A 12519-nucleotide genomic window follows, 5' to 3' on the forward strand; every position below is an offset into this window, starting at 1 on the left:
AAATAACCTGTGTCTATACCTTCCACTAATTTTGAGAGAACGAGAGGTTCATAACTGCCTCAGTTTGTAGGTGGACGCCACAGTTCACTCAAAGGGCGTTTCATGTCTCCACTGACCCCGTGAGCCTGTGATACTTGCTTCTAAGCGGGTTCACACAGACACCGCTTAAATCCGGTGAGTGCGGCTAGTCTGCTAGCCGCACTCACCGGATTTAAGCGGTGAGTGCGCACAAATAAGGCCCTTGGCCAAATACAGAGCACAGTATCAGGCAAAGCGAGTGTGTCTGGTGCAAGGACAGCGGCGGCTCTGTGTCTGCGCTCTGTCCTCGAAGCGTGCCCAGACACAGTCGTTCACCTCGGCCAGCCCCCTCGGGTCCGGGCCGTGGTGCTTCGGAGGCTGGGCTGCGGCCTCGTACGTGTTCAACTTGAGGGACATCTCGGCCACCACCTGAAATTCGGGACAGGAAGACAGAACGATGTTCATATTTGCTCCGTTCTGGCGGTGGTGGACAACCATCCTACATGACCGGCAGGCCTGCATAGCTAAGTGATCGGAAGAGCGGTGGCGCCACTCACAAGGCCACCTGGTTCCGTAACGTGCAAAGAACGCAAAATGCATGCACTGCATATACTCAGCCAGAGTTCCTTTTTCGCCGTATACGTCGTAGAATATGAGCGCAGCTATCTATACTATAGCTTTCTTGCTCTCCAACGACACATGCGTGTAGTAGAGACGCTGTGACTGTTTACCCGAGCATGCTTGAGCAGTTTTTAAGGGGTTATACAATACAGGCACCCTATATAAAACAAATATCGCTAGATATGGTAACGACAGTAATCTAATTGACATGCACACAGCACCGGAAACAGAAATACCGAGCACAGACAGAAAAAAATGTGCGCTTTACTCAGTAGACGTGAGAATCAGAGGGCCGTAGGTGTTCGCAGGTCCAAAGCTCTCGCACGCTGCAATGCTTGCGGCTTAATAAAGTAATACCGATTGAGATCAAAATCGACTGCTGCAAGCGTCGGAGCTTCCAGCCGAATGCCGTAGAATATTAGACGGAAAAAGCGGAGCATCTACAGCTGGTGCGTCAGATCTGCCTAGAGGTGCAAGCTGGAGACAGGACTTTGTTTCTTGTTGGCATTGGGTGGTGTGATCAACAGGAGGGACACAGCTCGCGTGCAATGCCCGCACGGAACGGTAGAAGAAACAAGACTCTCACGTCCGAGCCTCCTGCCACTGGCGTCTGTTACGCGCGGCGACGTATCTAAACAAATCGGTAATGGTTTATTTTTCGGGTGGACCATGCAGACGACGGAATGCTGCCCGTGCGACATCGTCCTGCCAAGAGGAAGATTTGCCTGAAAGGTCGAGCGGTTATTTTAAATGCACGGCTCAAGATCGTCAATGCAAAAACTTCCGCCGCAACGTGCACTATTTTCTCAGCGAAGGCAGGCATGCGATCCCCATCTGCTACACTGCCTACGGCTCCTCTCACAGCCCACCGGTAAGTACAGCGCTGGCTTGCATATTGTGGGTAATAATGCAAGCACTAGTCACGAGAAGACGTAAGTAGTGCTGCAAACCTTTTGGTCAGATTGAGCTACCGCTAACAGGTCTATTTACATCATTTCGGTACCACATGTTGAGATCACGCCTTTTCAGGGTCCACTTCGTGTGTTGCAGCTCAGCCCTAGAGATCCTTAAAGAGAAAACGTGATGCTGAATTTTTTTATGACAGTGAAACCTTATGCCTATTTTTTCTCTGAAAATCCTTCGGAATACGTGTTTATATGCGTTTTTGTGTGCAGAAGGGTTTTCTCTCCGCCTTATGCACATGCATGATGGAATCTCAGTCATCTTATGAGAGTGCGTTTAGTGTGCAGACTGCACAATACATCTAGCATATTCCTTTGAACCTCCTTGTTTCTGCTAAGAGGTCTAGCAAGGAGAGGAATACATTCCAATGAAAAATAAGCAGCATACAGAGCAATCTCAAGCGCAATAATTTGGCGCATTTGTGAAGTCTGACGCTTGGGTCTTTCAGAAGGAATTTTTTTGACAAATGAAATTTCGCGCTAACAAGTACGCATCGTTAATCATCACCACAGCATGTTCTTACCGACTGTAAGCGGGAGGACAAGTCATTGACCTCGCACGGATCTTGTCTCAGGTCGAAGAGGTAGTAGCCCTCACGGGGCCCTTCTGGACCCACAACAGTTGAATTCTCGGGATTGCAATGCAGTGCAGTCGGCTCACGCCAGCGGGAAGGCAATGGCTTCAAGCCACCCGAGTCATTGTAGAACCGCTGAAGCGTCTTCCACGTAACAGACGAAGTCATCAGGGCCTCGAGATCTTTCACTGTTGCCGCTTTTCCACATGTTGGGGACCTGCCTGGCGTGGGGATGTGCCTACTGAAGGCCGGGTCCCCGAAAAGGTAGGAAGCCTCCTCTGCCGATGGTTTGGTGATGGATACCAATTTGTAGTCACCTTTTCGGTACGCTGCCTGGCCGGAAATGACGTCCACGTTGACGAGCAATTCGTTGCGCGGCCAAGTAGTCTCTTTTCCTGCTTTTTCGTCTCGCAGCCACGGCCATAGGTCCAGACCATCCAACATGCCCAGATCAGTTGCGTCGCCGCCTGCTCAGAAATATTTTAAAGAAATAAAAAGCCACCGCTGATGTTTTCATTCGGTCTGCAGAGTGTAAACACACAATGCGCAAAGCAGGAAGCTTCGATCATGACCCGCACCATTTCCACGACACAACCGCTCCGAGCGTATCTTTGCTCTACCAACGCATTACGTACGAGTATAGCGCGCATCGCGGTGCCTTTGTCTTTCCCGACACAAATACGACATTTTAAACATCACGTGCAACTCCGTGAAGGTCAGCGCTGTTGTCCGCGCTGCTTACATCCACTGCAAAAGAGTACCACCTCTTGGTGTTGCTAAAAAATATAAACTGTTAGGAACTGCGCTGGACAGAATGATAAGGGACCGTATTGTGTGCGGCGTCCGGTCCAAGAATGTGCAGAAGCAGCTGCTAGCGAGGAAAAATCTGACTCTTTAGGAAGCCGAGGCTCTTGTCCTTGCCGCAGAGAGCGCTGAGCGCGATTCGCAAGGTATTGTTATGGACCTAGAACAAGCGAGATTACTAAAGCTCTCTGGTCAATACGAGTCGCGCGCGAAGTCGCAGGGCGTGCAACAATGCAAATGTTGCGGTAAGCATGGTCATAAGACCAAGGCTTGTCGGCTAATCAAGCGCAAATGTTACAAGTGTGCACGGCCAGGGCATTTAGCTAAAATGTGTCCGGCAAATGAGCGAAGTAGAATGCTAGCAGTAACGGCACAGACGACAGAAACCGATGAGAGTGATAGCAGCGCGTCACAAATTTGGTCCTTGACCACTCCGCGCTCTCTCATACCCCCCATCAGGAAACCGTTTACGTGGAATGGCATCGAAATAATGATGGACATCGATACCGGCTCCCCTGTTTGCGTAATTCCCAAGAGCATTTACGAATTGCACTCTCATCGATGGCCGCAGCTACAGAAGTCTGAAGTACAGCTTTTATGCTATCTGGGAAAGTTGCCGCTCCTGGGTGCATTGACAATGCCAGTTTCATATGAAGGTACAACAGTGCAGTGCAGTCTGACTGTTTTAGACTGCAATGGCCCCAGTCTTTGCGGTCGGGATCTGCTGAAAAAATTAACAGACGAACGCATTCAAGTGCTGAGCGTCTATTCGAAGGCTCCTGTGGCAAGACAAACCTTGGAGGACGTGCCGAAGCTGCTCCAGCAACACTCCGACCTCTTCACTGAGGGCGTTGGTCTCATGAAAGGCCCGCCAGCCCGACTGCACATCAAGGCTGGAGCAAACCCATAGTTCTTCAAGGCAAGGAAAGTTCCTTTTGCGCTGCGTGATAAAGTGTCTAAGGAGCTTGACAGATTAGTCTCAGCAGGAATAATATCGCCAGTCCCTCATTCTGAATGGGCAAAGCCCATCGTGCCAGTTTTGAAGAAGGACGGAACAGTGCGCATTTGTGGGGACTTCAAGGTGACACTAAACCCTGTGTGCGATGTTGAGCAGTACCCTTTGCCTGTCATCGACGACATTTTTGCAAACCTATGTGGAGGAAAAAAATTCAGTGTGCCATATCTTCGCGATGCTTACAATCAGGTCGAGCTAGATGAAGACTCGCGGAAATTAGCGGTGATAAGCACACAAAAGGGGCTCTTTTGCTACATCAGGTTACCGTTTGGCATCGCATCAGCGCCAGCGATATTTCAACGGAAAATTGAATCGGTGTTGCAAGGACTAAAAGGGACTCAGGCTTATCTAGACGATGTCCTGATAGCCGAGAGCAGCGAGGCTGAAAATGTAAACCTGCAAGCGGTGCTACAGCGTTTCCGCGAGAACGGTATCAAACTTCGTTGCGACAAGTGCAAGTTCGGTCAACAATCAGTGACGTATCTTGGCCATCTTATTGATGCTGAAGGATTACACCCGCTCGAGAAGCACGTGGATGCAATCAGGCTAGCCCCTTTACCGCGAAATGTTGCCGAGTTTCGGTCCTTTTTGGGACTGGTTACATTTTACAACAAGTTTTTGCCAAATCTTTCCACTATGCTGGCACCGTTGTACAGAAGGTGCAAAATGGGTTTGGCAAGAAAAAGAAGACTCGGCATTTCAGAAGGCCAAGGAAGCTTTGTGTTCAGCCCCAGTGCTAACGTACTTTAATCCGCAGCTGGAGTTGATGTTGGAATGCGACGCTTCGCCTTACGGTGTCGGAGCTGCCCTTTTCCATCGAGTAAATGGAGAAGACAGGCCAATTGGTTTCCGATCACGGACGCTTACCACAGCTGAGAGAAAATACTCCAAAATTGAGCGAGAAGCTTTAGCCCTGGTGTTTGGCGTGACACGGTTCCGCGATTACCTGTTGGGACGTTAGTTCACGCTTGTAACGGACCACCGCCCCTTGTTGGGTCTTCTCAGACAGGATCGTCAAACTTCTGTCATGGCTGCCGCCCGAATTCAGCGCTGGGCGCTTTTGCTCGGGGCATACAAGTACAAGCTCATCTGCAAACCTGGCAAACAGATGCTAATTTCTGACGCTTTAAGCCGTTTGCCTCAATCGCTGCAGGAGCCGCAAGCGGAAACCGAAGATCTGTCGGAAATGGTGCTTATTATGGACGAATGGGACCAGCCAGCCGTTTCCCACCAAGAGATTCAAGCACTTGCAGCAGCTGACGGGTTTTTGCAAGCGATATGCAGGTACGTTACAGAAGGATGGCCCTCCGTCGTGGAAGGTAACAACCGGGAAATGGTGGAATTCCGGAAAAGGCGACATGAGTTGTCTGTGGAGAAGGGGCTGTTGTACTGGGGCCATCGTGTCGTGATACCAAGTGCTGCGCGTGAGAAACTGTTGAAGATGCTACACGAGTCTCATCAGGGTGCGTCTACCATGAAGACAAAGGCGAGGGCTAGTTTTTGGTGGCCCGGTCTAGATCAAGACATTTGTAGGATGGTCTCAGAGTGTCGAAGCTGTATGCAGGCCCAGCCCATGCCACCTGCACGGAACCCCGTCAGCTGGCCGATTTCGCGCGAGAGGTGGTCACGGCTGCATGCCGACTACGCAGGGCCTATTGGTAACAAGATGCTGTTGGTAATCGTCGACGCTCACAGCAATTGGATAGAAGCCATTCCAGTATCTAGAGCAACCGCTACTGCCACTGCCGACTTCATGCGAACCTTGTTTAGCAGGTTTGGATTGCCCCGCACCATAGTTACGGATAACGGTACCCCCTTTACCGGGTCCGAGTTTGCTGTATTTCTGCAGAAAAATGGAATCGAGCATATCCGGACCCCACCTTATCACCCTCAAAGCAATGGTCTCGCAGAACGGGCCGTGAGAACTATCAAGGACGGTTTGAAGAGAATGCCTGGTGTGGAGTTGGCAACGGCTCTGGCGAGAAGTCTTTGTAACTACAGGAATTCGCCACAGGCTTCAGGGTTTGCACCGTCCGAACTTTTCATTTCATTTTTCATTTCTCTCTTTATTTCCTTTCCTTTCGAAAAGGTAGGAGCCGGGACTAAAAGCTGTAAGAACAGCTTGACAGGGGCCCCGGCCCCCTACATGGTGGCACTGCAGCGTGTCGGAAACAACATCAACATAACAAAGGAAAAATAAATACACATACATATTACAGAGGCAATATAGTTCAAGCGCAACAAAAAATACAAATTCAACATTGCAAGGCAAACAACAGTTTGTAACGCTTCAAACACAAAAAAAAGAAAACAAAGAAAAAAATAGATGAAGTACAATGTGTTGGACATTCTGGACACAGTATGTAACGAATTGAATTGAAGCGACAGTAAATTTCTACAAGGGACATGGGTACAATAATTACAGCGCAGAAAACTTCTCACATTACAAGATCTAAGACAACTATAGTAATTTCTGCCGACAGAACAGACTAATGGTATGTTTAGGTTCGTATGCTGGATCGAAATTCGACGACTCTAAACTATTGAGTAATGTGGGAGTAATATATTTCAAAGATTGCGTATGGTATGAGGTGCGAGGTGTAGGTACAAGCCATTTTTCCTTGTGCCTCGTAAGGCGAGGTCTGGCGTTTTCTTGTAGTTGGGCTAAAGATATTAAAAAATTACTTTTTTCTTTCAGAAAAGATTTATATATTAGCATTAACCTATAGTTATATAGGCAAAACACTGGGAGAACATTATATTTCTCAAAAAGAGGGGCCGAGTGGTGCAAAAAAGACACATTAGCGATATACCGAACTGCTTTTTTTGAAGTAAGTGCAGTTTTTTTAAGTCAGTCATACCAGTCGTGCCCCAGACAATAATACAGTACTGAAGAAGAGATAATACTAGGGAATTATAGAGAATAATTTTAACCTTGGTAGGCAAAATTTTTCTCAGTCTCGCAATAACACCAACAGCACTGGATATTTTCGATTGAAGGTACTCAACGTGTTTGTTCCAAGTTAAATGCTTTGAGAAATGAACACCAAGTATTTTCACTGTATCGACTATTTGAATGCGATCTGTACCTAGACGTAGATTCAATGAAGTCAGCTGATGTTTTCCTTTTGGTGAATATAAAATTGCTTGTGTTTTAGACGGGTTTATCCTTAAACAGTTTGCGTTAACCCATTGGTGTAAATCGCCAAGCGCTTTATTCGACAGCAATTCAATGTCTGCTTCTGTCTTGCCCTTAACAAAAAGCGTCGTATCATCTGCGTACGAGACAAACTGAGCGCTGTCTGTGCATCGAACAATGTCATTGACATAGATAATGAATAACAGTGGCCCAAGTATGCTTCCTTGCGGGACTCCAGTTGATACAGCCAGCACGGAAGATTTACTGCCATTTATGTCAACGTACTGAGTTCTATTTCCAAGGTATGACTTAAGCAGTGTGTGAGCAATGCCGCGGACTCCGTATCTATGTAGCTTGGAAAGAAGGATGAAATGATTTACAAGATCAAACGCTTTCGTAAAGTCGATATAAATGCCTGCTATAATCTCTCTTTTGCTAAAAGCTTCTAAAATGATCTCTTTTTGTGCTACAAGGGCCGTCTTGTTGATCGGTGCCGTCTGAAACCATGCTGAAAGTCAGAATACAAACTGTGTTGTGAAAAAAATGAAGAAATTCTTATGTGTAATATTTTTTCGATTCCCTTTGAGAAAATAGGTAATATGGAAATTGGACGGTAATTGCTTAGTGTACCTTTATCCCCATGTTTAAATATGGGTATTACACGAGCGACCTGCATTTCTTCAGGAAATATGCCTGTAGATAAAATTCGGTTATAAATATGAGTGATAACTGGACAGATTAGGTCAAGAACGTACTTTACCGGGATCACCTGCATGCCATTTGAGTCTTGAGCTTTACTGTTTTTTATAGCATTCATGGAAGAATAAACTTCTGAGCAGTTTGTGGGTACCGTTGGGTACCATTTGGTACCGTTGGGTACCGTTGGGTACCGTTTCTTGGGTACCGTTTGCGTACAAGACTAGACATGTGTTTTCCTCCTAGGAGCCACGAAATACCCAAAAATCCAGCGACTGATTCCGCCAGTTGGTACTTCGTCCCGGGAGATGCCGTTTATGTGCGCAACTACGGCGTCGGAGAAAAGTGCACACCAGGAAAAGTGAAATCTACGAGTGGTGTCCGTCTAGTCACTGTAGCAACTGAGGACGGAGTCGTTCGACGCCATGTCGACCAGATCCGAAAACGCTCATCAGACACAGACGGAAGCAGGGAAGCGTCGAGTCCTAAAGAATCTCCTCCTACGACCTTAGGAGCACCGAATTACGAGACTCAAGACCTTCCCGAGGCGTCTGTTCCTGAGCTACGTCGGTCCACAAGAACCAAAAAGCCAGTGGAGCGCTACGGCTACTAGGAGAAAGGAATGCTGCAGATAACATAATCGGGACCACATGCGCCTCTCCGCGCATGCGTCGATGGTCCTTCTTTCCTTCTTTCTCTATTTTCTTTTCTCTATATATTTCCGAGCTGGAAATAAAGGGGCGTCTTTTCTGCTCTGCGAATCGGCCTGTTTTCATTACGTTGCTGCCGGCCTTTGGCCGGTAGAACGTAACGATAAGTCAAAGCAAATAGTTGACTTTCAGTGACTAAAACAACTGGGCGCTCCAGCTGATCGAATTCAATCATGTTATCATGCTTAGCAATCTAAAGCGGAGGTTACCGAGTGAGCTTGGAGCGTGATGCTGTTCCCCTTCCAGCAAACCTTTTGAATACTGTTGCGCGCTCTGAGAACATCTACGATGCCTGTTAGCCATCGTAATTTCACTTCCGGGCAAGAAAGTAGGCTGTATAAGCATTCGTGAGTGTTGCCCCCGGTTTGCTGACAACCTGTGCTGTGTCCGTGCGCACAACCCGTTCCTTAAAGAGTGTCACCGAGCCACGCGAAACTCTCGACGCCGACTAAAACTACGCTGACTGGGATGAGGCGCTCGCTGTCTTCGTAAGTTGTAGTGCCAACGTTTTCAGCAAGAGAGATAACCATTCCTGGGCGTAGTTGACGAGAGCACAGACTACCTGTAGTTGCAATGTAGCACCGAGCGCCGGGTTTGAGAACTAACAAAAGGCAGTAGCAGCGGACTTCGTAGTCGCTCTGCAACTGGAACATCGACTGAAAGCACCAGTTTGAAAAACAAAAGTAATCAGTTTAAGATATCCGAGGAAGCTCCGGCTGGTTGAGCATTTCACAGTGTCGGCGGAAAGAAGCCGAGGAAGACAGTAGGCTATTAGCGGCACCAATGGGGAAACAGCTGCCTCATATGCATCAGTATGGAGGCTGGCACGTACAAAGTGGTCAGAAATGTCAATGTTATCCTTCGAAAAATGTCACATAAATTGCCGGTGAATGCAAGGGGAGAGTAGCAATACGAGGGGTCCGCATATTGGCCACTTCTCAGCTAGACACAGAGGAGTGCGACTAAGTGGCGCTAAGACGGTTGTGGCCGCCCGTTCCATTTACATTTCTCCGAACTTTTACTTACATGTTATTTCGTGATCCCCTTACCGGTTATCCCCCTTCATCACTAAAACGTTTGCGAAAAGGATAGAAATTACGATGTTGATGATGATGCGTTTATCGGCACAAAGGCACGCTTGGCTGAAGAGGGTTTGACACAAGTTATCTTTTGCCTGAGCAAGGTGAGGTCAAACAGTGATTTTTGAGTTATTTCTGTCTAGACGAACCAAGCAGCAGGCCAGGGAAGTTCTACCTATTGTACAATCGTGGATGATGTGGCCTATATATAGGAGATACCATTCTATGAGCCACCCTTAGTAACTTGTGTCGGTCAATGAAAGGGAGAGAGGTAAAATCGCGGAAATGGTAAAAAGCATGCACGAAGCCAGAAAAAAGAACGCGATCTGCAGGGCAGCGGTTGTGTCTAGAATGGCGGAAATTCAAAAAGCGACCCTTTTAGAGGACAATAAACACGTATTTCAGCAGCGGCCATGTGCTCTGTGATGCATGTCTCATTCGTATCATCGAAGGCACTGGGAAAGGGAGACGTAAAACGCATGCTTCCAAGGCGCGGTGGTTAGAGTGCGCTTCCTGGTGGCGTGCAGACGACGAACGCAAAGTCCCCAGAGTGTGGGCCATAAGTCTATCCGTCCAAACGCCTGAAATGCTTATCAGGTGCGCCTGTGTCATAGCGCAAAATGTGGTCTCGTTACTGTAGAGGGCTAAGTGGCTAGCGACGGTGGCTGGCAGTTGCGCCGTTGAGCAAAAGCAGTGCATGTGCTTATGTATTTTACTCATTCGAGGTAGCATTTTCAGACTTAACCAATGGAAATGCGCAAAAAAAAATACACGGAGGAGAAGAGCACAAACACGGCGGGCCGGCCCTTGTGCGCTTCACGCCCGTGCTTTTTGTGCGCATTTTGCTTCCTTGAGTACGCACGACCAACTAGCCAACAACGCGCACTCTTAATTATAGCGTTTTCAAAAACTCAGCATTAAGTTACAATAATTTTTCTAAATGAGCAACATGCTCTCTCAAAGTACCGCATTTTGGTGGATCATAATGTGAAGCGATTTAAACCTTGCCACTTCCAACGCTTACCGCAGACACCTCGGAGATCAGTTTTCCAGAGTGTAAGCAGCATCTCTGTATCCGGAGCACCTCTCTATGGATTTTTTTATGCCTTGTACTGTTCTTTTGTACTTTTTGTATTGTCCTTATTGTGCCCCTCCAGCCAGGGCCATGCGCTGGGCCTGCAGTATGCTCTAAATAAGCGAATAAATAAATAAATAAATAAATAAATAAATAAATAAATAAATAATTTCATTCGAAGGACTTTAACATTTAAATATGTCATTTCAAAATAGCTCCTCGAATACTGAAAAACTACGTCCGCTTCTTATTAACGCATCTTTCCTTGAGGCCCCCGAAATTTATTTCAAGTTTTGCTGTATTCTACACAAGGTAAACAAAAAAAGCAATGAACAAGAGCCCTCCTTGTTTTTAATCATGAATTCGTGAAGAATCAACATGGCAATGACATTCTTGTAGCCCTTCCAATTAGGCGGATAGGGGCCCAAAGGTGGGTCAAGGAACACCGCCATGCTCAATCGCTTCTCTTCTGCTGGCGGACTCATTCAGTACATATCGAACGTGCTTCTGTAGCCGGACATGCATACAAATGGCTGTTTTTCAGATAACAGCTCCTCGAACCTAGAGGAATATCGCAAAATTATATTCAAGAGATGTCGGGTAAAATGGTTCGGGTGTTATGCGCTGCAGAGAAAAAAATTATAATTGCTATATATTTTCATCGCATGAATATCTACCAGAATTCCCCGCGGAGAAGATCGTGATAAAGTAAACACTGGGCTGAATAGGTGAAGAAAAGTGAGAAATAAGAAGAAATTTTTCCCTGAAGCAATAAGGGAAAACGCAGGCTGGAGAGTGCAGGATGCGCAACGAATCGCACAGTAGCCGCGCTGAAGGAGTAAGCAAACAACGGTCAACGGTTGTGTAGTTTACCGCCCCAAAGCCAGCTGCATCTGGCCTATGAGAAACTCTTTGCTGAGGGCTCCAGACCAATTTCGAACACCTCGGGTTATTCAACAAGCCATATATCGGGCAGCGCAGTGCTGGATCTTGTATTTCACCCCAGGCACGTAGTTGGCGAAGCAGAGATTCTGTCCCAAGGCTTCGCGTTAAACTGCAGTACAGCGTAGAGCCCGCTGCGTGTAAAAGGTAAAGACCCAGATAAAAGTTGTTAAGTTTTACCTGCTGCTGAATACAATGTGGGCAGCCAGTCAACAGCGTGCACCATTCGGGAGACAGGAGAGCCTCGGCGACTGCGCAGCAGAGGGCTCCAGACCAGGGCTGGCACACGCACGCCACCTTCCCATATGGTTCCCTTGGATCCTCGAAGGGGCCAGTTGGAGCCGGCATTCGAGACGGGACCCCACGGACTGCCTCCATTGTCACTGGCGATCACCACTACGCTGTTCGCCAGCATGCCTCGCTGGTGCAGTTCGCTAAAAACCCGCCCGATGGACTCATCCAGCGCGTCTATGGTGCCTGGGAAGAAATAGCAACATAGAAGGAGCAACTTTCAGCCAACTTTTCAAAAGGGGGAGCTGGGTGATGGAGGAGGGGGAGAAGCTTTTTTAGAAAAGGCTACTGGGCTCATCTTCTTGAGTGGAGCTCTCAGTACAGAGCTCCGCGTGGCGTATGGGCTCAGTCCATGAGCCCATATGCCACTGCTATTTTCTGGGCACGCTCGATGAACGGGCGCTGGTCGATCGGCTCCGCACTTGACAGGGCATTTTCCCAAGAAGAAGGGGTGGGGAAAATTATGGACGGGACGCCTACGGCTGGTGTTGTGCAGGCCCAAAAGGAATGATACTGTTTAGGTCGGCATTCTCGGCTGTTCGGTCATTCGCACTCATAGAGGGTGGGGAAGAACAAGTGTTTGTGATATAGG

At 47.8% G+C, this 12519-nt stretch overlaps 1 protein-coding gene across 1 annotated transcript in view; it reads right to left on the reverse strand.

Annotated features, from left to right (window-relative positions):
• Positions 1–250: 250 nt before the first annotated feature.
• Positions 251–12519, reverse strand: part of LOC149326474 (arylsulfatase B-like) — a 64171-nt gene continuing 51902 nt past the window's right edge. Inside the window, exons 7-9 of the mRNA XM_089562856.1 lie at positions 11817–12113; positions 2126–2643; positions 251–447 (exon numbers count right to left, since the gene is read on the reverse strand). Coding sequence (XP_089418982.1) covers positions 265–447; positions 2126–2643; positions 11817–12113 — 998 coding nt within the window. The 3' untranslated portion in view covers positions 251–264. The remainder of the gene's footprint in view (positions 448–2125; positions 2644–11816; positions 12114–12519) is intronic.

The sequence above is a fragment of the Amblyomma mixtum genome, chromosome 10, assembly GCF_055824585.1.
Source record: "Amblyomma mixtum isolate Tamu chromosome 10, ASM5582458v1, whole genome shotgun sequence".
Lineage (NCBI taxonomy): Eukaryota > Metazoa > Arthropoda > Arachnida > Ixodida > Ixodidae > Amblyomma > Amblyomma mixtum.